Source organism: Peromyscus californicus, unplaced genomic scaffold, assembly GCF_007827085.1.
Source record: "Peromyscus californicus insignis strain IS unplaced genomic scaffold, ASM782708v3 Scaffold_18__1_contigs__length_77618521, whole genome shotgun sequence".
Taxonomy (NCBI): domain Eukaryota; kingdom Metazoa; phylum Chordata; class Mammalia; order Rodentia; family Cricetidae; genus Peromyscus; species Peromyscus californicus.
In genome coordinates, this window is record NW_026294480.1 from 36,523,340 (window position 1) to 36,549,726 (window position 26,387).

At 38.3% G+C, this 26,387-nt stretch overlaps 1 protein-coding gene across 2 annotated transcripts in view; it reads right to left on the reverse strand.

Annotated features, from left to right (window-relative positions):
* Positions 1–26,387, reverse strand: part of Ipo11 (importin 11) — a 176,280-nt gene that overhangs the window by 88,355 nt on the left and 61,538 nt on the right. For both annotated transcript variants that reach the window (XM_052743242.1, XM_052743241.1), the window contains exons 16-21: positions 24,871–24,997; positions 23,961–23,994; positions 23,281–23,321; positions 22,500–22,616; positions 14,356–14,469; positions 6,754–6,869 (exon numbers count right to left, since the gene is read on the reverse strand). In XM_052743242.1, coding sequence (XP_052599202.1) covers positions 6,754–6,869; positions 14,356–14,469; positions 22,500–22,616; positions 23,281–23,321; positions 23,961–23,994; positions 24,871–24,997 — 549 coding nt within the window. The remainder of the gene's footprint in view (positions 1–6,753; positions 6,870–14,355; positions 14,470–22,499; positions 22,617–23,280; positions 23,322–23,960; positions 23,995–24,870; positions 24,998–26,387) is intronic.

Genomic DNA, 26,387 nt, shown 5'->3' on the forward strand with positions numbered 1-26,387 from the left:
AAATATGACTATACAAAGGAAAGACTAATTTATAAACAAATGCTTCAAATTACAGAGAGTTCAGCAACATTGCTAAATATATCTATATAGAAAGATCAACTGCCTTTCTATAATAGGAACAGTTAGTATGTAAAGGAATGATGATATCAAAATGACAGATATAAATGTCCAATACCACAATGATGTCAATTCTCAGCGAACTGCTAAACAGAATCAACATAATTTCATTTAAAACCCGTTTAAAGAGGGACCCTGGAAATTATGCAAACTATAAAATGATTTGGAACGCAAATGGCCAAAAACTAACAAAAACAGAACAACAAAAGAAACCATAAAAATTTACTTACATAATGGTATGGGAGTTAGGGAGCAATTTTTGCTTAACCAGATATCAAGAATTACTATAACACCCTAATAATTAACAGTAAAGAAACCGCATAATAGCCAGACAGTGGTGGCACACACCTTTAACCCCAGCACTTAGTAGGCAGAGGCAAGTGGTTCTCTGTGAGTTCCATGACAGCCAGGGCTATTACACAGAGAAACTCTGTCTCTTAAAACCAGAAGCAATGGGGGAGGGGGCATAATAAACCTCTCCCTGCCAGTGGGTCCAGATTAAGTTTCTATAAGAAGCTTGCTCTTTCCTTCCATTACTTTAATAAACAGACCACTCAGATTGTCACATCACTTCCTGTGCTAACTTCCACAGTACAAATCAAGCGATCCAAAAATGGGGAAAATGATCAGGTACTTAACTCCAGAGTAAAGTGAAACAGATGAAGAAAGAAGGCAAACAATGTCACAACATAATTCCTGATCATTAAAAATAAGAAAGTTTTCCAAACCTGCACACGCATGCACGCATGCACGCATGCCACACACACACACACACACACACTACCACCACCACCAACATAATAACAAAACTAAAAAATCTGGTTGTGGTTGATATATTGTGCACCCCAATAAACTTATCCAGGGTCAGAGAACAGAACACCCACAATATTAAACACAGAGGTTAGGCAGTGGTAGCACACGCCTTTAATCCTAGCATTCTGGAGGCAGAGATCTGTCTGGATCTCTGTGAGTTCAAAACCACACTGGAAACAGCTAGGCATGGTGACACACACCTTCAATCCCAGGAAGTGATGGCAGGAAGCAGAAAGATATATAAGGCGAGAGGATCAGGAACTAGAATCTTTTTAAGCTTTTAGCTTTTAGCAGCAGTTCAGCTGAGATCCATTCAGATGAGGATTCAGAGGCTTCAATCTGAGGAAACAGGATCAGCTAAGGAATTGGCGAGGTGAGGATGGATGTGGCTTGTTCTGTTTCTCTGATCTTTCAGCGTTTACCCCAACATGAACGCCGGGTTTGTTTTTATTAATAAGACCTTTTAAGATTCATGTTACAAGTGGTCATTAATGTTGTGGGATATTTGTACACTGTGTGAAGATACACTGCTGTGATTAGTTTAATAAAAAGCTTAATGGTCAATAGCTAGACAGGTAGTATTGGCTGGACTTCCAGGCAAAAAGAGAGAAAGAGGAGATGAACCTAGGAACCTGCGAGAAGGTAGGAGACACAGAGAGGAAACGGAAGGTGCAAGATGGAAGAAAGGTGACACCACATGATAGAATGTAGATTAATATGGTTAAATTTAAGCTGTAAGAGCTAGATAGGAATAAGCCTAAGCTATAGGCTGAACTTTCATAATTATTAAGAAGTTTCTATGTTACTATTTGTGATCTGGTGGCCCAAAGAAAAATCCTACTACATATGGTGTCCAACGAGGGGCTCAAATATTCACACAGGGTCTGAAAAAGCGGTCTCTCAGGTAGGCCTGGCACACAGAGGCACAGCTCTTTTTAGAGGCCCCCCCCCCCCCCCCCCCCCCCCCCGCTATGCAACAGAGCACTTGAGCAGCCAGCGTGCTAGGTAAAAATGCCTACCACATCACGGTCATAGCAGCTTCCTAGAGCTGGGGCAGTAAGTGTGCCAGCATGAGGCTACACTCTCAGGGAACTTGGGGGGGGGGGGTGGTGCAGAACCAGTCACCAGAGCCTTGTGGTCTTTTAAGGTTTGTCCTGCAGTCAGAGAACACTGTAGGTATGCAGTAAAGCAGTCCAGACTGAGAAAACCTTTAAAAAGATACAGTAAAAATGGGTACAAACAGTGATAGAAAAAATATAAGTAGTATAAAAATAATAGTCTTTAAAAAGAGAGTAAGGCAATGCAAAGATGGGAAATACATTATGTCTGGATCCTATATGGTGCTCTGTTGACGTTGAATTTTTTAAATGTTAATGTACAAAGAAGAATAGCTGCTGAGAGGCACTGGATTATGGAAACTGCTAAATTAAACCAACCTATGAATTTTAAGAATGTCTTAACTTCAAAATGGTAGTCAGAAAATATGATGTGTTGCAGGAGAGGTTATGTTTTTGTTTCCACAGGAAACAAAAAGTTGTATTTCTCATCAAAATTAATGAAGATCAGATTTGATTGGTGAAAACCTCCTGAAAATCTTGGAGGCATAAAAAAGAAACCAAGAAAGACTACAGGACAGGTGACAATATATGCTCATCTCTCTACTATGGGAAAAGCTCTGAGACTGGATGAGATAAACCTTGTTGGCTACAAAGTCCTCATGACTTATTTTTACATGCCATCCTTCATATGGCATGGATAGAGGTTTGGTTACATAGTCCAAACAGACTTATAAAGTTAACAGCTGCCTTTTACCTGCTCTAACATAAAACAAAAGATCATCTTTAACTGACTTGTGCACACTACACATTCCATACTTGTGTTAATACATATATATTTGCTATCTTTAAAAGATTATATGTTTTCAGAAAAACAGGATCAGACACCAATAAAGACAAGTTGTCCAGGTGATCCAGCCTTTCAGAATGCCTCTGTTAAGAGTTTCCTAAAAATTGTGCAATCAGAACAGCTTCAGAGCTGACAGCTGAGATGGTCCAGCCTCATGCACTACTCGAGCCAGGACTTCAGATAAGCCCTGAACGTTCCCATTGCAGAGACTGACAAACGTTACAGCGAGTTCTCCCAGGACGTGACCACTATCTCAATTTTCTAAGGGTCCCTACAGATGCTGTCGTCCCCTAGACAGCAAAAAGTAATTTTAAGAACACAACATCCACATTCCCAAGAGGTGGGGTGGGTGGTTTTTGGTCATTTGGTGGATTATGGCTATTTATCATCATTTAGGGGGTTGGTTACAAGTTGTTATTGGTCATGGTCAGGGAGGAAACTAAGCGAGGGAGGTTAGACTCAGGAATCTCTTTCTGAAAAGAAAAAAAGATACAGGAATGATAGGATAAAAGTGTAGATTAAATTCACTTTAAACTAAAACATAACTACTAATCTCAAATATTTTACATTGCTATGGACTTTTGTATACTGATACAAATCTAAAGTTATTTTTGTTAGAAAATACTCTATATATGTTTCTATTCTTGTTTAAGAATTGGGATTTTGTGATTTCATCTTCCCAGGCTTCTTGTATCTTACCAAGCTCTTATTTTAGGTCATAACTGCTAGATGACCATGCTGCATATTTTACTGAGAAAATACAAGGCATCAAATGGAACACACTATAAAAATTGGAAATCCACATTTCACTTGCCAGTCAAAATGAAGTACACCTGCTGCTGTCAAATTGCAATCCTTTCACTTACGATCTGATGCCCACCATTCCTGCCTCCTTCAATATTCCACTCCCAAAGCAAGCAGCTTCTAGACATTGCATTCCCCATTCCAGATTATATTCCATGTGGCTCTTAACAGTGTAAAGCCTCCCAAAAGTTGTCAACACTCACAGCCTGCACCTGATTCCCTACATTCATTCTCCATCTACTAATTCTAATTCTGTTGCTACCACCCCAATTCCACATGGACAAACTCACATCCTAGGTAATCTTGTATTCACAGGCTTTAAATGCTACATATGAATGATAAGCCCTCATAACCATCCTAGAAGGTAGAAATTATTTTTCCAACATTACAGATAAGGAAACCAAGACTAACAGATATGGATTTATGTCAATCAAACTTGAATGCTTGAATGTGGTAGGACTTGGAATGACATTTGTATCTATCTGATTCCAAATGCGAGTGTAAGCCCATTAAGAAAAGTGCATATGAAAAACTTCTGCTTGTTCTTTACCCAGAAAAACTTAACAATTAATACATTAAAAAAAAAAAAAAACAACAAAACAACAAAACTTGGAGCTAGGTGGTGGTGGCGCACGCCTTTAATCCCAGCACTTGGGAGGCAGAGCCAAGTAGATCTCTGTGAGTTTGAGGCCAGCCTGGTCTACAGAGCGAGATCGAGAACAGGCACTAAAATTACACAGAGAAACCCTGTCTCGAAAAACATGGACATATGGGTTCATGCCTTTAATTCTAACACTTGAGGAGGTAAAGCAAGAGAATTGCTGTGATTAGAGGCCTTTATAAAGTCAAGTCTAGGCCAGCCTGGGCTACATAGACAGTATCTCCAGAAAATAATTACCGTAATTTTTTTTATTTACAAATAACTTGAGACAAGGAAAAATGTCATTAAAAGAACACACAATTTTATTATTGTTTATAAAATCCACTGAAAACTTGCATATCAAAAACTCATACATACTTAACAAAAGTGTTAAGTATGTAATACTGAGCCAAGCTTGGTGGTGAAAGCTGAATCTGATACTCAGGAGAGGACTAAATCAAGAGGATGGCAAGTGCTCAGGTACTAAGGAAAGAGGACCACAAGTACCCGGGCCCCAAAGCAAGAGGACCGGCAAGTACTCAGGCCCCGAAGCAAGAGGACCGGCAAGTACTCAGGTACTAAAGCAAGAGGGCCACAAGTACTTGAGTACTGAGGCAAGAGGACTGCGGGTGTTCAGGTACCAAGGCAAGAGGGCTGCAAGTACTCAGGTACTAAGACAAGAGGTACTATAAGTACTCAGGTACTAAGACAAGAGGACTGCAAGTTCAAGGCCACCTTGAGCTAGGCAGACTTTCCTAGAGTGAAACCTTAACTCAAAAGCATAAAAGTAAAAGCCAAAGAAAGTTGCAGGTACATCTCAGTGGTAGAAATCTTAATCTAGCACGTCCAAGGCCCTCGGTTCAATCCTCAGTACCACAAACAAAAATGTCTACAATACCAGAATTCTGAAGCTATAACCTTAGACTATTTTAAGTTTTCCTAATATGTGATAGCATCCACAATCTGTAAGTTCATAAACAAAGATTAATATTTTAATTTATAATTATAATCTGAAGCAGGTATTGGCAGGCCTCACAGGTTGTGAGGAAAATTCAAGCCACATTTATTTTCTACAATGATGTTTGTCAACTGATTCCATCCTGGCTGACTGCTCTGACACTGAAATGGCGTGGAGCAGCTGCAGCACATCTGCAACATGTGACACATCAATATCTACCCTGTGCCAAAAACTCTGCAAGGTCTGACCTGGAGCAACCCACCCTTATACAGATACAAACCCATGAATTACAGATTTCAACAACCTTCTGATTCAGAACCACTATCTAGATCATCAGGTCTCAACCTGTGGGTTGTGACTCCTGGGGGTCAAATGACCCTTTCACAGGGAGTCACCTAAGACCACTGGAAAACACAAATATTTATATTACAATTCATAACAGTAGCAAAATTAGTTATGAAGCAACAGTGAAAATAATTTTATGGTTAGGGTTCACACCATAAAAGGTAACATCATTAGGAAGGTTGAGAACCACTGCTCTAGATACTACTCAAATAATAATCTAGAAGACAATAAAGAGTACATTCCAACCAGTAAAAGTCTACCCAGTTATATTTAATGCCATTAATCCAATATTCTGATACAGAGCATTTATTTACAATTTAATAATTTGCACCAAAAACAATTTCTGAGAATCAAAACTCCGGAATTTCATTTTTGTATCTTTATACTGCTGTTTATATAATGCTGAGGATTGCTCTCAGGGCCTTGCAAATTGGAGAGAAGCATGCTACCACTGAGCTAACCCTAGCCCAAATGAAAGTGCTTAATTTCTAAGCAAAACCAAGGAGAGAAAAAAGGGAGAAGTAGGGCAGACAGGCAAAGAGCAAATGTTCACAGCAGTGTGTGGGGCTGAGCTCCAGCATCTGGGCACCCACTGGCAAGGCGGATAAGAGGTTGAAAACAACTCAATATCCCCAAGACATTTTATTTCAAAGACTCAAAATTTTAAGATCAATTTTTGTTTGTGAAAGTTACCAAGATGCCTAGCTTACAGGTCAAATTCCAAATACGAAATGAAGCATGGTCCCTGTTAAAATTTCTCTCTTTTAAAATGTTTGTTTGTTTGCTTTTTATGTGTGTAAGTGTTTTGCCTGCATTTTTGACTATGCACCAAATGCATGCAGTGGCTGTGAATGACAGAAAAAGGTGTCAGATCCCTGGGGACTGGAGTTACAGATTGTTGTGAACTCCCATGTGAGTGTTGGGAACCAAACCCAGGTCCTATGGAAGAGTAGCCAGTGCTCTCAACAACAGAGCTATTTTGCTTTAACTCTATCAGAGCCTACACTGAGCAGTAGCTGGAAAAAAGGAAACAGTTGGAGAATAACAACTTCTTGTACTTATTATTAAATGCTGAGTATTCAAAGCCTTGTTACGTGACCTTTACTCTATTGGAACACAAGTAGAGAAGGCAGCAGTAGGGTAATCCACAGTATCGAGTTTTTCCTCTTACCATAATTCTAGACCATCTTCCAGAAGATAGACATGAGGAGGCTGGGAAACATCTGTACTCAGCTGGATAACTGGGAGCAGGAAAGGGTACAGGTTCTTGCTTTCTGCTCCTAATCCCTATGGGAAGTATAAATACAACTTATGATAAGACATTCTAAGATCCCTCCCACCACCAATCAATTACCTGCCTCAGAAAACAATTTATATAAGATAAATAAGACTCTTTTAGGATAGTCCTTATAATAAGTACTAGCAACAAAGTTCTATTTATTAAAAAGTTAAAAAGTCGAAATATTATCATCCTATCTAAATGGCAATATGACATATATTTGAATCAAGACTATATGTATCTGTGGCTTTTAAGAAATTCCACATACAGATATAGCCTTCCTTATCTGAAATGCTTAGAAAAGAAGAGATTAAGATTTTGGATTTTGCTGGCGACAGTAGCGCTTGCCTTTAATCCCAGCACTTGGGAGGCAGAGCCAGGCGGATCTCTGTGAGTTTGAGGCCAGACCTGGTCTACAGAGTGAGATCCAGGACAGGCACCAAAACTACACAGAGAAATCCTGTCTCGAAAAACAAAAACAAAAAACAACAACAAAAAAAGATTTTGGATTTCATTTTCTAGAATGTTTAGAAATACATAATAAAATGCCTTGGGAATGGAACCCAAATCTAAATATAAAATTCATTTATAATTCATGTAAAATTCATTTATAATTCATACATATCTTATACATATAGCCCGGAAGTAATTCAATACAGTGCTCTAGCGTATCTATATTGTTTGGTAAGCCAATTGGGAATTCTTTAGTGTGGTATCAAATCAGTGCCGAAAGTTTACTGTTTTGGAGTATTTTGAATTTTAGATTAGGAATGCTCAACACATGTAAGAAATATTTGTTTTCCCCATGCTATGACTATAGAAAAAGTAGTAACATTGCTATTTTAAACTATATAAACACTTTCCGCTTAATAACGAATATGAAATGAACCCAGCCTAAATTGTTCATTTCGACCACGGTACATCCATATTTACAATACTAAGCAGGTAAGAAAAAACATGTGGCAATAAATGCAGAGAAATTTCAAAATTACAAATTGGACTTAAAGAGACAGAAATTTATATAACAATTCCTCAGCAAAGGATTTATAAAGATACCTATGATTCTGTATATTTAGGAGATACATAAAAATATATCCAAGAGAAAACTGACAGAACTGTCAGAACCAGTTAGACATGAGAAAAAGAAAAGGGTACTGAAGAAAAGGGCAAAAAGATTTTTTTGTATGTTTTCTGAATGCATATATTGTCTTTCACAGAGAATTTTTATTACATGCGTAAAGCATCTAGAACACAAAGATGGAAGAATAAAAGAGTTTAATCTAAAATTCTAGTTTGCCTGCTGCTCTCCTAAGACAAGAGTGATTATCTCACAGTGGAAATACTTTAAAGCAAACAAAGAACTTTTGAGGGATAAAAAAAAAAATCAATCTCTAAGCCATAATAAATCCAGAGAGGAAATATCAAATACCATACTTGGGAAATCTTTTAAATGTCAATACAACCTATAGGAAATTCAAATGCCATAAACCACACACACACACACATCCATTCCTCCCCTGCCCCCTCCTCACTCCTGGTCCTGTCTGGTTTTGATTTTGTTTCAGGAGACTGAGCCTTACTATATAGCCCAGCTGGCCTGATAGTTACTACGTTTCTATAAAAGTTCATAAGCAAAACTCATGGGTTATTAAGTAAGCTACTGGAAGTGATAAAGAGGGCAGAATCATATTCTAAAATTATTATAAATAGTGTATCTTTGCAATTTCCTGTGAAACTTTTTTTTTTTTCCAATTTAAGAAGACAGCAAAGTATGGTGATACGTGTCCATAATCCTAGCACTTGAGAGGCAGAGGCAGAAGGATCAGGAGTAAAAGGTCATCCTAGGTGAATTCAAGGTAATCCTAGACTACATGAAACCCTGTATGGAGAAGGAGAGAGAAAAGGAGAAGACAATGAATATGAATGGAGCACCCGACTGATAATCAGCCAATTGAGCACACTATGTAGAAATCTATTTCCTCCAAATCCATTTCTGAACTTCAGACACTCAAATGGCTACAGGATATAATGATCTAGAAGACATCCTGACCACCAGTGTCAAAGCAACCCATTGTATTAAAAAGAAAAAGTTACTTTTTCATACATTTCCTTTCTCAAGTGACACCTGTAATAAAATATATCACAGACCCTTCTGGCTCCTCCTTGTCCTCATTCTGCATCTGCACAAGCCACAATTTCCATCTCTATAATGTTTTCCAAATTGTTTCTCTTCATGCTATTGACTTAATTCCAGCCCTGATCATCATTTTCATTGTTAATAGATTTTCTTACCTTGATCTGGTATTACTTCAATTCCAAACCAGTGTTCCCAGTACTGCTCTGGGTTTTGTTTTTTGTTTGTTGTTGTTTTTTTTTTTTTTTAATAAAAATGATCTTCTCAACATTGTGTTTTTAGCCTTCTTGATCAATCTCCCATACACAAGTTCTGAAGTTCATTGTCCAGACTACATTAACTATGCAATATTAGAAATTACTATGTTGAGCCGGGCGGTGATGGTGCATGCCTTTGATCCCAGCACTCGGGAGGCAGAGACAGGCAGATCTCTGTGAGTTCGAGGCTAGCCTGGGCTATAGAGTGAGTTCCAGGAAAGGTGCAAAGGTACACAGAGAAACCCTGTCTCAAAAAACCAAAACAAAAAAAAAAGGGGGGGGGCGGAAATTACTATGTTGACATCTGCATAAAACTGGACAAACATGTTTACTACTTATCTCCCAAAAACCAATGAAACAGTATGGGATTTTTTAAAAAGACCTATAACCACAAACACAAAGAGTATATTAGAAGAGACAAAAGTGATCTAGTCTGAAAGTGAGAAGTTAAGCAGTAACTGACTTAGCAATACTAGAAACCAAAGCTCAACTTACATAAAAAAGGGGCCAACAAGATGGCTCACTGGATAAAGATGTTCACCACCAGGCCTAAAAACCAAGCTGCTCCCTAGGATCCACATGGTACAGGAGAACTGATTCCCGTAAGTGGTCCTCTTGTCTCTACATGCATGTTGTAACACACACACACACACACACACACACACACACACACACACACACACACACACACACACGCACTTTTAAATAAAACAAACTATGCAAAAAAGGGAAGGAGGCAGAATGCAGCCTGATCTACATGGCTAACCCAATTCCCTACTCCCCCGCATGACTCAGTAACTGGTGGTTCCAGGCATTTTCAGAAGCATGTACATGTTTAGGGGTCTAAAAAGTGAAGGAAAGTATGCTAATAACTTCTGGAAGTTTAAAAATAGAATTAACAAAAACTTGTTTTGTTTGAAAAATTACATAATAAAATCTAATATTATATATGCTCATAAAAGCATTTAAGGTAAAACAAGAAATGGAAGGAAGAAAGGAAGGAAAGTAGGCGGGTGATGCAAAGAACTCATCCACACACATAAGCAGACCAACAACTGTTCTCTGAGCAAGCACAAACTGGCTACTTATTTTCTGGTGAAAACAAACAGATGCTCCCGGGACAGGAAAGCAGTAGGTAGTCAAAAGTAGGTATTTAAAATTTACAAGAGTAACATATTAACCCAAAACAGTAGGAAACTGAAGGGCCCTTCAATAGGAATGGCATCATAATATTATTATGGAAGTTATTCCTATTAAAACTAGGTAAATCATCAGGAGAAAGTTACAAGTCAGCAAGTTCCCTAGACACACTCTCTTGCTCCACTCAGCTGTGCAGTGCCCACTGCTCTACACGCAGAAACAACACTAAGACTCCTTTAAGCTGGAAGTGCTTACAGATGGACTGCACTTTGTGTATACTCAATGTTTATAACAGAATGTAAATTCTTAAGAAAACAGCCAAGAGTTGATAGACATGAAGAAAGCAGCTAACATGAAATAAAACAAGGAAACAACTAGAAAACAGTATCTTGAAGGAAACAAATCAGAGTTAAGAGCCTGGAAAAAACCTATCATATAAAAATCAATAACAACAAAACTCTAAAATCACAAAACAAAGACAAACTGAAATAACAAAAGGATTATTCACTAAGATTTAAAAAAAGAACCCAGGGAATGGAGAGATGGCTCAGCAGTTAAGAGCACTGGCTGTTCTCCTAGAGGACCTGTTTTAATCCCCAGTACCTACATGGTAGTTTCCAACTGCTCGAACTCAGTTACATGGGACCCAATGCCCTCTTCTGATTGTCTTTGACACCAGGCATGCATGTGGTACACAGATCCATGCAGACAAAACACCCGAACACATAAAATACATCATTAAAGTTCAAGGGGGGGAAAATACCTCAGATACAAACATTTGAGACAGCAAGAAAGCTCAATTGAAGATTTGAAAATAAAGTTGAGAAAATCTCTTAAAAGTGGGATAAAAGCGCAAAGACAAAAACCAGACAGACACACAAAGAAAAGGTAAGAAATTCAGAGACCGAGTTTCGAACACCCATCACTTCAACAGCAAAGAGAAACAAATAAGGGGAAAGGGATCAACAAGACAGTTATTTCAAACTCAAAATGAGCTTCCGATCTGAACCATCTAACAAGTGCCTGGAGCACTAGGAAGAACAGTGCTGCAGAATGCTACAACCACTCACAGGGCCACTCATGGGCTGGCCCACGAAGCGGGGAAACGGACGGCGGCGGCGGCAGACGTTTAAAAGGAATTCTTCTGTAGCTAGTTAAAACAGAGCCAGCTATAACACTTATTCATAAGCACAAAGTAAAATAAGTCGAGACTTAACACAGCACAACAGTTCGTAATACTTCATAACAATAGAAATACATGATGTATCCTGAGGGAGGTTTGGATGTCGAAATACAGGTATGATTATACAGAAAACTATGTGGAGTATAAGAAATCTAAAATGATCACTTCAGACTCTTCATTCCAACACCATTTCCCTGTTATTCAGTCAAACAATACTCTAGATAATACTCTAAAGAGACTACAAATGTAGCTAAATTCCCAACATAACGGACTTTAAGAGCAGGAGATAAAGCTGGGCGGTGGTGACACAAGCCTTTAATTCCACCACTCAGGAGGCAGAGGCAGGTGGATCTCTTTGAGTTCAAAGCCAGCCTGGGCTACAGAGTGAGTTCTAGGAAAGACTCCAGAGCTACACAGAGAAACCCTGTCTCAAAAAAAAAAAAAAAAAAAAAACAAAAAAACCAAACAAACAAAAAAAAGGGAGAAGATAATCCAGGCAGGCCTGCCTTACATGAACCATTTTAAGAGTTATCTCCTCCTGTGCTGGTCGGTGGTGGCACACGCCTTTAATCCCAGCACTCTGGAGGCAGAGGCAGGCGGATCTCTGTGAGTTTGAGGCCAGCCTGGTCTACAGAGCGAGTTCCGGGACAGCCAGGACTGTTTTACAGAAAAACCCTGTCTTGAAAAACCAAAAGGGGGGGGAGGGGGGATCTCCTGCCTAGTTGCTGATTTGTCAAGGGATATGGATGGATTCTAGGAAGGGAACTGGGCAGCCAGCAAGTAAACAAAGCACTTGGTACAACAGAGGGAGACGACAGGCTGAAAGAGTTGGGAAACAGACACATCTCTTAACTACTAAGTTTCCCCTCTTCCTGCTGACTATCAAGCTGACAAACCAACCAACATACAGAGCAACAGAAATGTGTATACTAAAGAACTAAAATTAATATGGGTATGAAGGTTAATAGAACTGTCAACTCCACGGGACCTAAAATTACCTAGGGCAGTGGTTCTCAACCTGCGGTCACAATCCCTTTAGGTGTCACCTAAGACAATCTGTATCTCAGATATTTACATTACAATTTATAACAAAAATGACAGTTATGAAGTAGCAATGAAAATAATTTTATGGTTGGGGGTCACCACAACATGAGAAACTGTTTTAAAGGGGTGTAGCATAAGGAAGGTTGAGAACCACTGACCTAGTGAGAGGGGTTTTTTAATTAGTATGTGTATATTTGAGGGGGGGGGGTCACAAAATAAATACATGTAAAAGTAATAAAAACAAAAAAGAATAAACAATAGACGGGCGCTAAAGAGATGGCTCAGCTGGCAAAGCACTTGCTACACAAACATGAGGAAAGCCTGGCCCATCAGCACACACTTGTAATCCCAGCACTGAAGAGGCAAAGACAGGAAAACCCTTAGGGTTTGCTGGTCAGTCAATCTAATCAGCAAGCTCCAGGTTCAAAGACCTGTCTCAAAAAATAAGATGCACAGTAACTGAGGAAGACATGCAGCAGACGCGCGCGAGCGCGCACACACACACACACACACACACACACACACACACACACACACACACACAATGGCAAATGCCTTCCACAGCCTCTGTACAGTCATACAAATAAGGACCATACAAATCGAACACAAACAGTGTATGATTACACTGTAACTACAAAACTACATTGGAAATATGCAGGAATAGGAGTAACACAAACAGGTATAAAAGGATTAAAGCTTCATTTCCTATAAGGACATCAAGAAGGTTAAAATGCTTAAATCAAATAAAACGCAGAGGCTACTTACTGAAGGCACATATCATTATATCATTGCTAACTTTCTTTTTTCTACCTTATCTCCCCAGCTACCTTATCTGTCCTTTGTCTTAGTTATTTTCCTGCTACCGTGATGAAATACTTTGACAAAAGCAATTCAAAGGAAAAGGTGTTACCTGGGCTCATAGTTCAAGGGTACAATCTTCCTAGCTCTTAGTAACACGCATATAATTTATCCATGAAATTTAAAGGGGCAAAAATACAGTTAAAAAGTTTCTATCACTAATCATCTATAAAACTTGAGAATATGTAATGACAAAACTCATCTATAAACATTTATAGAAAGCATATGCTCAGCCCAAACTTCAAGGCATCTTCGGATTTTTTAAACTACTATTAGAAACTTTTATATTGAGAATTGCTGTAATTCTTAATGTAAAAGGATATCTGAATGGAAAATGTCTCAAATTTACTTTTAATAATTCAAATGAGAGCCACAGTCTAGATCTCTCTCCATGAACTTTCAGGTTCCTCTCTACCTGGTACACATCACAACACTTTAAAAGTCAGAAACATCTAAAGTCAAAATCATTCCTTTCCTCAAATGCAGTTAACTTGGTTTCCTGAATTCTTGGGCTTTGAAAAGGGAAGTATTTACTTTAAATCCAGGGAAAAAAGTAAAACTCCAGAGCAAGTTCATGCTGATACGTTCTGAACACCAGAAAAACTGTATGTGGGTGCACAAGTCACGGGATCTAAAAATCACTGGGAAATATTAACAGAAGAAATGTCTTTTTAAAGTAGAAAATGCTTTTGAAATATCCTCAAAAATATGCTAAATAAGTAGTTATTTTTGAAAGTGTATAGATTACACATTTTAAAAGCCTAAATCTAATGTGAAGATTTTCCTGAGTAGTAACATGAATCACATGATAACAATGAGAAAGTTACAAACAAACAAACAACAAAGACAACAACTAAGAAAGAGAAGAGCTAACGCACCTGAACAAGATGGATGAGTGTGGTCAGAATAGCACATCGCAGCATGTTGTGCTCTTCACTCTGCTTCCAAAGGAGAGGCAAATACTGTACCAAACAGCCGACATACGGTCGTATCTACCACAAGACAGAAAAAGGGAAACAACAGGACCGTTCAGTAAGAAAGGCGATAACTGTGAGACACCTGACAAACACGATGAAGTGTTAGGCAATAAATTACTTAATTTACTGAATTAAAGATAAATCAGACATTATATAGAAACACAGGGTTCTATGGAAAACATTTTAAAATAATTTTACGTAAGCATCAAAGATACTGACTGAATAAAAACTTCATGATATGAAACATTATTTAGAGTTTAATAAAAATAAGTGTTACATCCCGACTTTTAATAAAACACATCTAAACTACATTGTATTTTAATGAGTCAGCATTTATCCATTGAGTCTACTGTTTTCTGATGCCATCTCCCTGAGAACAAGGCACTAGAAAGGATGTCTACAAGCCTCACAAAGAAAACTGGCAAGGGTAATAATGAGAGGGTGGGTACACAAGAGGTCTGGTAGAACCCTTCCAAAGGGTGAAACTGGGCCAGGGAAAAGGCTCGGTTAGAAGAGGGTTTGCTGTGAAAGGACAAGGATTTGAATCCAATCCACAGAACCCACAGAAAAAAGCTGGGCGCATGTTTGTGATTTCAACTTTGAAAAGATGGTGGTGATAAGGAGATCCTTGGGGTCTTGCTGGCTGGCCACACTAGCCTAACTGGCAAGCCTGGACAACTCAGAGACCTTAAGAAAAACGTAGATGGCTCCCGAGGAACAAAAACTGAAAGTTGTCCTCTGGCCTTCACTCACACACCTATGCACTTGCACACACACAAACACATAAATACACAGACACAATAAAATTGTTATGCCTAGTAAGTATGGATTAAGTTAGTCTGTTTTTTTAAAATATAACCTGAAATACAGATTAAAGCACAGCCTCAAAGGGCATTTGTTTGTTCATTATTGGCACAGGGTTAGGAGGGAATCAGTAGTACACATGTGGACATCATAGGTCAACTCTGTGGAGTCAGTTCTCTCTTCCCACCTTTATGTGGGCTCCAGGGACAAGCTCAGTTCATCATGATGGCTTGCACAGGAAGCTCCTTTACCACTTAGCTACCTCACTGGTCCAATAGTGAATTTACTGAACACCTGGATGGATGGATGGATGGATGGATGGATGAATGGATGGATGAGAGGGCATATAGACAGACGGACAGATGGGCAGATACATATAAAGAGACATGAAAACCAGCCCCAAGTTTAGGATAATAATTGAAATTCTATAGGCAGAGTATCCTTGGTAAATAAAATATTAGACCACCAGACCTTCGACATTATCAAATTCTACCTCATGTATTTAAATTCAATACTGCTCCCACAAAAGTTTTTTAATTCTGCTGATACAATACCAAACTCCCAAAGAGTAGCAAAGCTACAGAACTATTAATCCTTCCTGTTGGTAACAGTGGTAATTAAGAGTTAGATGCTTCCCCCAAAATATTTAAGTGCAGTAAACTGAATATTAAAAAGACTCATGTCTTACCTTATTTTCTCATATTTACTCATTTATTCTTATGTTCAAAACTTGAATTATAGCATTGTAGTAAACAATCAACAACTATTCAATAGTTAACTCAATTTTGCTAAATAGTCTATCTCCAGAGCATTCCAATTATATAAAGCCAGGTCAATTAATATGTTAAAAAACACCACAAATTTCGAAGAAAAAAATGCATCTGTATTACATTTTCTGAATGTAATGGAGATTTCAGGATTCAGGATGAGGAACCTATTTTTTACAGAGAGAGCTAGTTAGTATGATGTCTATGACTACAATCAAGCAGTTTACAAACAGTGATTACCTGCACCACTAGACAGACAAAACAAGAGCACATGGTGCTATGGATATCGCTCTGTATAAATAAAACACTGACTGGCCAGTAGCCAGACAGGAAGTATAGGCGGGACTAACAGGGAGGAGAACTAAGGGAACAGGAAGACAGGAAGGAGACACTGCCAGCCGCCACCATGACAAACAGCATGTGAAGATGCCGGTAAGGCACAAGCCACGTGGCAGGGTATAGATTTATAGAAATGGGTTAATTTAAGATATAAGAACAGTTAGAAAGAAGCCTGCCACGGCCATACAGTTTGTAAATAATATAAGCGTCTGTGTGTTTATTTTATAAGTGGGCTGTCGGACTGCCGGGATTCGGCGGGACCCGGAAAGAAAACTCCAGCTACAACATGGAATAAATGAGCCGGGCGGTGGTGGCGCACGCCTTTAATCCCAGCACTCGGGAGGCAGAGCCAGGCGGATCTCTGTGAGTTCGAGGCCAGCCTGGGCTACCAAGTGAGTTCCAGGAAAAGGCGCAAAGCTACACAGAGAAACCCTGTCTCGAAAAAAAAAAAAAAAAAAACATGGAATAAATGTTGGTAGATAATGAAGTCAGGTGAATGTTGACCTATCCTTGCAAACTTTTTAAAAATCTTCAGATTTTTCAGTGAAATCAGATTAAGGAAAAAACTCTATACATGATTCTAAAAAGGATTATAACATGAATTTTGAAACAGGCCAATTATAATCACATGTACAGCATTTTTTGAAACAAATCCAAGAAGGTATTAGAGTCATCGCATAAATAAAGTCAAAAGCACAGTAAGGTACCACCTCATACTTGTCAGCAAGATTATTTTTAAAACAGTAAGTGGTGAGCATGTGGAGGAGAAACCTTTGCACATTCTTGTCAGGTACAAAATGGTACTTTCATTAATGAAAAACAGTATGAAGTTTCCTCAAACATTCAGAACTGGAACTATCAAATGTTTCGGCCATCTCATGTCAAGGCACTTGTCAAAAAGAACTGAGATAAAGATCACCAAGAGATTATTAGCACATTGGCAATTGAATTTTTTTTAAAAAGGATACACACACACAAAGAAATAGCATGTATAGATAGTACAGTATCCATAAATCCTTGTTCCAACCAACCTTGAACAGAAACTATCCATTGTGTGTTTGTTGTAGAATATTATTTTAAGGAGTGTTACTGTTTTTTATGTTGCATTTGTTTAACTCTGTGAAGCTGTGTTACTGTGCCTGTCTAAAACACCTGATGGTCTAATAAAGAACTGGCCAATAGCAAGGCAGGAGAAGGGATAGGCAAGGCTGGCAGGAAGAGAGAATAAATAGAAGGAGAAATTTGGAAGAAGAGATCTAAGATCTAGCAGCCAGAGGAGGAGGACATCAAGGGCCAGCCACCCAGCTACACAGTAAGCCACAGAGTAAGATTAAGATTATAGAAGTAAGAGAATGGGAAAAGCCCAGAGGAAAAAGGTAGACAGAATAATTTAAAGTTAAGGAAAGCTGGCTAGCAACAACCCAAACTAAGGCCAGGCATTTATAATTAAGAATAAGCCTCCATGTGTTATTTATTTGGGAGTTGGGTGGTGGGGCCCACCAAAAAAGAGCTACAAAACAACCAACAACGTGTGTGTGTGTGTGTGTGTGTGTGTGTGTGTGTGTGTTGGGGAGGGAGGTACACTCTAGTTATTGTATCACAAACAGTGCAGTATGGCAACTGTTTACAACATGCTATGTATTACAAGTAATCTCAATATGACCTAAAATACATGAAGGAATGTGAAGCCATTTTATGTAAGTAACTAGCATCCACAAGCTTTGGTTTCCTAAAGGATACACAGGAATGATTAAACATACTACTCAGCCTTTAAACACTTATTCCACTTCTAAGAAGAACCTAAAACAGTCAAATTCATTGAGTGACAGAGGAGAATGGTGATTGCCAGAGGCTGAGAAAGGAAAAGGAGCATTTACTAATTAATCAACTCGTATGAAGTTTAAGTTCGAGATTGTTCATCTTGATATATAACATCATGTGAATAATCAATAATATACACTTTAGGATGTATTGAAGGATCCACCTCACGTTAAGTGTTCTTCTGGGAGTCTGGGAGGTGGGAAGGAGCTGAGTCTGAACGCTAGTCTCAAATTAAAGGAGATCTTCACAGTACAATGCTAGCATATTCTGAAACAGTAACATAAAATATGCAACAGTGTAACAAATGCTTTAACAAGGGCCCTGTCTTCAGGAGGTTTGAAAACTGTTATGTGGGGGCCCACAGAGACCCCAGCTTGCGGCTTGTTTTCATCTTGACTCAAGGTCAGAGAGTCCGAGCTTGTTTTCCCCTGCAAGGCTGCATAATAGGATGTTTTGGCTAAAGGTGTGGTTACCAGGTATCTTATACCTCAAGGCCTATTTACAGGATGCTTTGCCATAAGGCATGGTCACCAGATGTCTTGAATACTAAGGAAGTGTTTACACTTGACTGTACTTTGTACCTTGAACCCTCATGTCCTTCAAAGGAGGAGGTCTTTTTGCTCCCCTTGCTTTGGGTATATAAAGGCTGTAGATAATAAAACTCAGGTGTCTGCGCTACTAACCCAGAACCCTCCCGAAGCTATCCCATGTCTCTTTTTCTTCATCTATGTCTATACTTTATAGCTATCATTTCCCAATTCCACAGTTCCCCTCACTTCAGAACCATTCAACAGGTCGAGCGGGACTCAACACTGTTACAAATCCTAAATTATATTTTATCTTTTAGATAAAGTTTTCAACAATATATTTCAGAGAAGCCCTTTAATTTTTTTTTTCTTCAGATATGTGGAAGCTCAAAGACTGTCATAAAACTTGATTGCATGTTTATTTCAACTATAGATTTGTAGGGCATCAGGAATTAAATAATTTAATCATGCTTTTTTTTTTCATGGGTTTGGAGAGATGCCTTAGCAGTTAAGAGCACTGGCTGCTCTTCCGGAGGACCTGGTTTGATTCCCAGGGCTCACATGATGGCTCACAACCATCTTTAACTCCAGTTCCAGGGGATCCAACACCCTTTTCTGGTTTCCTCAAGTATAAGGCATGTACAAGGTGCACAGACATACATGCAAAACATCCATACAAATAAAAATAAAAGAACTAATTAATATTCAAGTAACTGTGCCCTATGGTACAAAGATAATGACTTGACTAAAACATAAAAATCAGACAAAATCAAATTCAGCCAGTGAAAGGTAGTTTGAAGAGTATGTATGACAAGGATATAAATAATGAGCTGTTCAATGGTTACCAAAAGCTAAAGAATCAAAGAACTCTCTTTCTTTAACCGTTTCCTATCTTAGAAAATAAGAATGTATAGTGGATACCTCAAGCTATCTGTTATGTTCCCACCTGAACTACCTAAGCTTTTGTCCTAGAAGACAAGCATAAGTAGAAATGCAATGGCATTTTCAGGAGACACGTGTAAAATAATTCATTTGTATAAGAAGAAAATAAAACTTTCAAGAAATTTTCATTAGCCAGATTTTGACAAGTAAATACACAAATCATGCTTTTATAATCAACATTTTTAGCAAAAATTTACAAATGTATAATACTCTAAAGCATATTTGTAATAATTTTATATCATGAAATCCTGTAAATGGCTGAAGTCAAAATTCTAATTCCCATTTTGTATATGGCATAAGTTTAAAGACCTTACTCAAGCTGACTAGCAAGGTCAGAGACTTAACAGTTATTAAAACACCTTCAGTTAAACATCTACATAAGCAAACTCAATGTTCAAAAACCATCACCAAATGAAATAATGTAATTCTTATTAATAAAAACCCAAAATGCTAAGAAATAATACATTATGATACTAGAGCCAAGATCAGTTCAAAATAATTAACAGTGACTCAAACTTGCCACTGCAATTAAACAATGTTTAATTTGAATACTAGCACTACCATCAAAATTTATGAACTTTTATCTGAGCACCATGGCACACACCTGTTATCCCAACAATTACAAGAAAGAGGCAGGAAGATCAGACATTCAAAGTTATTCTTGGCTACACTGCAAGTCTAAGGCCAGACTGGGCTACAAGAGTCTCTGCCTCAAAAATCCACAACAAAATATAAACTTTTGACCAGTTACTCATTTTAATTCTCACCAAAGAAGTCTGTAAGCATTAAATGAGAAATACATGCAGAACACTTGGCATAGAAGATTGTATACATCATCACTCAGTCATTAGTAGCTATTCCCATCAACAGCTCTAGAATTACTGCAAGGTGTCTGAATTCACCAATAAGTAGATACAAGAGTAGACTCAGTCTGTGAACTCCAAAACCAGATATCTTTCCTAGAAATATTTCTCTGCTTTCCAAAAAATATATAAAATAGTGAACTAAGATATAAAAAAGCCAGAGGTATAAACAAATTATACCATTGTTTCTTGGATGAGTTGTTTTTCATGAAGATCAGGGTGGAATCAGGTGGAGGAGGGAAGGGCAGAGGGTACAGGGAGAGATGACTGGAATGGGAGTGGGGGGGTTGGATTTAGGGGCGATGTGGAAACCTAGTGCAATGGAGACCTCCTGGAACTTTTAAGGGTGACCCTAGTGAGGACTCCTAGTAACAGAGGATACTGAGCCTGAACTGGCCTTCTTCTCTAACTAGGCAATACTCCCAGTGTTGGGACTGGAACACTAACCCAGCCACAAAACCCCTGACTCACACCTGTCCTGCCTACAAGATGCACTAGGAGAATACTGGCTAAAAGTTGTGGAAATGGCCAACCAATGACTGATCTAACTTGATACCCAAGCCATGAGAGGGAACCCATGTATGCCTGACGTTACCTGGATGGCCAGGAACCAGAAGCAGAATAGCTCACAGACCTAGAGGAGATCTGAACACAAAAAGTCAATGAAATGATTCCTAATGATATTCTGCTTTATTCATAGATTGGTGCCTAGCCCAATCATCAGAGAAGCTTTCTCCAGAAGCTGATGGAAGCAGATGCAGAGACCCACAGCCAAACAGTAGGTGGAGGTAGGGGGAACCCCATGGAAGACGGGGAGGCACAGCTCACAGAATCAACTAATCAGGGCTCACAGGAACTCACAGAGACTGAAGCAGCAATCACAGAGCCTGCCTGGGGATGCACTAGATCCTCCGCATACATGCTATGGTTGTTAGCTTGGTGCTCTTATGTGACTCCGAACAGTGGAAGTGGCGGATGTCTCTCTTTTGTCTGCTCTTGGGACCCTTTTCCTCCTCCTGGGTGGCTTGTCCCAGCCCTGATAAGAGGGTTTGTGCCTAGTCTTACTGTAACATATTATGTCATGTTCAGTTGATATCTCTTGAGAGGCCTGCTCTTTTCTGAAGGGAAACAGAGGAGGAGTAGATCGGGGAGAGGGGTAGTGAGGGAGGGAAGAAGAGGAGTAGAGGCTGCAGTCAGGATGTATTATATGAGTAAATAAATAAAAAGATAAAAGAAAAAAAAGCTTTACATATCATTTTTATACTAAACCATGGACATGGTGTGAGCAAAAATACCAAATACATATATATTTGGTATCTATTTTTATATTATACTATATATAGTATTTTATTTTTGTACTAGATTTTTGTATATTTATTCTGTATTACATTTTCATATAATTTTTTAATTTTTAAATGAAAAAAAAAATTTAAGTAAAAGGGCCAGGAAGATGGCTCAGTGGGTAAATAAAGGCACTTGCTGAGCAAGCCTCACCTGATCTGCTTGGATCACCAGAAAACATGTAGAAAGCTAGCTGTCTTGTGAGCATTCGCAATCCAAAAACTTTAGCAAAATGTGAGGCTGAAACAAGACAATCACCCAGGAGCTCACAAAGGCCGAGCAGTGGCACAAACAGTAACCCTGCCTGTACACAAGGTGAGAGAAGAGAACCTACTCCCCAGAGCTGGCCTCTCACCTCCATGGCATGTGTGTGCACATACACACACACACACAAAATAAACCCTTAAAAAAAAATCTGTGGACATACTGGGTTACAAGCACTAGTCAACACAGCTGGCTTTTCTTAGTCACTTTTAATAAATTCAAATATAATGTCAATTCCAAAAAACACATAAATGAAATAATAACCTATATGTTATAAGCATTTTAAGAATATCTTTTCCACAACATAGATAAAGCAAAGATATTAAATTCTATACATATTCTCATGTGACACTTGTTTTTGTGTTTCACATAATTACCTGTACATTGACTCTTTCAATCACACAGGAAAGGACGTGCAAAACATGCATCTTTGTATCACATTCTGTAACTTGCTGCAGTAGCTGAAAAAGGAGTGTGAACATGGTCTCCAAATACTGCAGGCAGAAGAAAGAACAGAGGTCCTGAAATGTAGACTTTGACATATACAAGTAAACATAAATATGTCAAAGCAGTAAGATACAAAAATATAAAACCTTAGTAATACTTACACAAGCTGCCAGTATGTAAGAATTTTTTTTTCTTTATTACTGCTAAAGGTGTACACATCAGAATCTTAATTATCCACAAACTGTAATGTTTAAAAGACTAAACTGCTTTGGTCAACTAAGCTGTTATCTGTGCCCTGTAAACTACATTTCTATGAAAAGCTATTGCAGATAACAATATAAAAAGGCTATGAATTAAAGCAAAAAGAACATGAACTGTTATGTTCAGCAGGCCAATGAACTGATGTGGCCCTTATCAGACGCTGCATAGAGATATAAAATTCTGTAAATATATGTCTGTTATTCTAAGAATCTAAGACACCAAGTGCCTCAAGCTCTTCTCTGACTTCCACAGACAAGCCACAAGCATGCTGACTGACACACACTGACACACTGACACACACACACACACACACACACACACACACACACACACACACAAACAAATAAAGGTATGTTTTTAATATTAAAAATACATATAAATTCAGTTATAAAATATGTGTACTCCAAAGACGTAAGTAGAAATTGTTATAAAACCCTGAAACTTTCTTACCGGTAAAAATTGATCTGTTCTAAATTCAAAATCATCAACAGGTAAAAAGCTGTTAAGGAATACTGAAAATACACGAAATTTATCAAGAGGAAAATACATCTACATCATTAAAATACCAAATACATGTTTATAAAACATACATGCTGGGGAAAATACATTTTAACTATCCTACCAATTTCACAAAGTACCCAATTTTCAAATGTGAACCATAAGGCTCAGTGTGGCAGTGCAGACCTACAGTCCCCACCACATTGGGAGGCAGAAGCAGGAGGACCGGAAGGCGAAGGCTAGTCTCAACTGTGTTGAGTTTCAGGCCAGGTAATTCAAAACAACAAAAAAGCTGAACATCTTTACAGTTAAGTCCTTTAGAAAGTTTTTTAAAAGTTTCATTATTTTTTTTTTTAATTAAAATTGTGGTAGGGTTAGAGAGATGGGTCACTAGGTAAGGGCACTGGCTATTCTTCCAGAGGACTTGAGTTCGATTCCCAGAACTCATGGGGCAGCTCACAACCATACATTAACTCCACTTCCAGGGGATCTGACAATTTCTTCTTGCCTCCTCAGGCAATTAGGTCCATATGTGGCACAAACTTGTAGGCAAAACACCCATACACATCAAATAAATTAAGTTTTAAAAACTATTGCAAGAAGCTTGCAAATAAAAAAAAATTGAAGGATATTTAACTTCAGAGTTGTTGCTGTTTCAATTCGGACCTAAAAAAAAAAAAATCAAAGTACAATATGAGTTTTTTAATCATTCTTAGAACTACTGAACATCATTAGTTCTTAATGACAGACAATTTATTCCATACTGCTTTCCTGTTTTTGTCTATATTAAATCACAGGGCACATACCACGTGGAACTGAAAGGATGTCACTATTAGTTTAACAAGTGACAAAAAGTACAAGCATCATTTTCTTGACTTTTCCAGTTTTTCTGTAATTGCTTTTAAGAAGCCTTTATGGCAGTAGGCATTTCCAAGAAGAAAACTACTTTGCCATTAGGTAAATGGAGAGCACAGGACCAAAGGAGAGTAGTACGCAGGAGATGCCAGGGAAGAGAGAAAATAGAGCCCCATGAAAACAAGGAACCCGGCAAGCTGGAAGTCACGCAAGTGAAGGGTGCAGGAAGGAAGGGAGAAGGGGGGGTTGGAGCCCCCACCTTTAATCTAACCTCAGTTACAGCAAAGCTTCCTAACTCCCAAATGATCTGAGACTTTCTAAACCCAACAGACAAGCTTCAGACTCTGGGACACGTATTTCATTACACACAGCACATCATCTGGGTGTACACAGAGCAGCATTTTCTTCTTATTATTCTGACTTTATCAGCCAAGCTGGCATCAGCTAACACACTTTTAGTTCTCAAACCAAGTAACATGACTACATTCTACCTTTTGGTCTTTACAATAATATCTAAAACCTTTGTTTCCTGGCTAAGAACTCATTCCCTTCCTAAGTGCTACACTTTCCTACACCTGTAATAGTAACGAGCATATTCTCTAGAGCCATTTTTAAGAAAAAAAGAATTCTGAATAGGGTAGAGGAGGTTCTGAGGTCTAGAGACGCTGATTCGGCAGGCTGACATACCACTAAATCCTGATCTTGAAGCAAGTTACAGATTGCTTCATATAGCATGGGTCTCAAGTCAGACTTGAATTTCACAGAAATCCACTGACCAATGAGCCAAATCACCCTGCGTCGCAATGGTTTATACCTAGGTGGAAAAGAAAAAAAAATCAGAAAATTCAAATGTTCAGTATTTTAAGAGGTTTACTTCATTTAGAGCAGTAAAAAATTTAATTTGCATTTAGATAAAAATCACCTTCTAAATAGAAACAATAGTGTCCTGATCTAAGGAAATCAAAGTTCTTAGGTACATACATGGTGTTCTCTGATTCTTCTGTGTTAATGAACTGTAATGGTCAGTAACCCCAGCATCTAGGACACTGAGACAGTGAATGCAAGGAGTGCTTGAGTGAGGACACGCCCTGGGTCAAAATGCAAAAGCTAGGGTGACTCTGTGGCAAAGCACTTGTCTCACATGAGGAAGATCCTGGGCTGGATCCGCAATGTCACACATAAAGCAATTTGAAGCATAGAGAGGTATACAAATTTCTCTTTCTCAAGGAACCACAAACAATGCTAACACCACAAATCCTGCAGCTGGCAGGTCTCTGTATCAAAATAATAATAATAACATGTAGTGGTATTTGCTCCATATATGACCTTGGGCTATAGGGCCTGAAGGCGGTGCTTCTCTGTTGTACGTGACCTCTTAAAAGGGAGAAGGGTCACAAGTACCTTCTCCCTGCTGCCTGCTTCCTGGTCTGACCCAATTGCCAGGTGGATTCGCTCCCAGTCAAAACAGAGGATAACTTCAGCTGTTTACTTGGTTCTATATTCATGAGTGTATTTCCTCAGTTTATATCTTAATAAATCCCTATTACCCATTAAACAGACTCACATGGATTAATCTTAACAGTAACACCCTATATTCAATGTTTCTATTTCCATCAATCTCATAAATATTACTTTCAGATCATTGTGAAAGGCTTTTATGTTTATCTAAGTAATATTTGTATAAGCTTGCTGATTCTACCTAATGATTCCGAAAGAGGTATGCGATTACCAAACATGACTCAGAACAACTATGGTGACATATCATTGAAATTGTAAAGAATTACCAGTAATAAATACATAATTTTTCTGATTGTTTTTATTAAAGTGAAATTTCCCAAGATTTTTCTTAGGTAAGAAGAAAAATCACAAATTCAAATTCAAAATATTTCTGTCCTAGAATTCTATTAAAACAATATCTTCTTGACATAAACTTTAAGTGACAAAATTATATTTCTGGGTATAAATGAAACAAACTGATGAGTACACAGTTATTTTAGAAGGTCACAATTTTAAAAGATGATTGAGCAAACAGGAAAAAAATGCTCACTAAGTTTCAAAAAAATGTATGTAAACATTCCTTGCCCCCAAAGTATACAGGCCAGGAAAAGAGTTAAAACACAGTAAATGTACACAGATCTGGGAGAACCTGTAAGATAAATACCACTTAAATGAAAAGTGGAGAAATGCCATTTCAAGGGATAGGA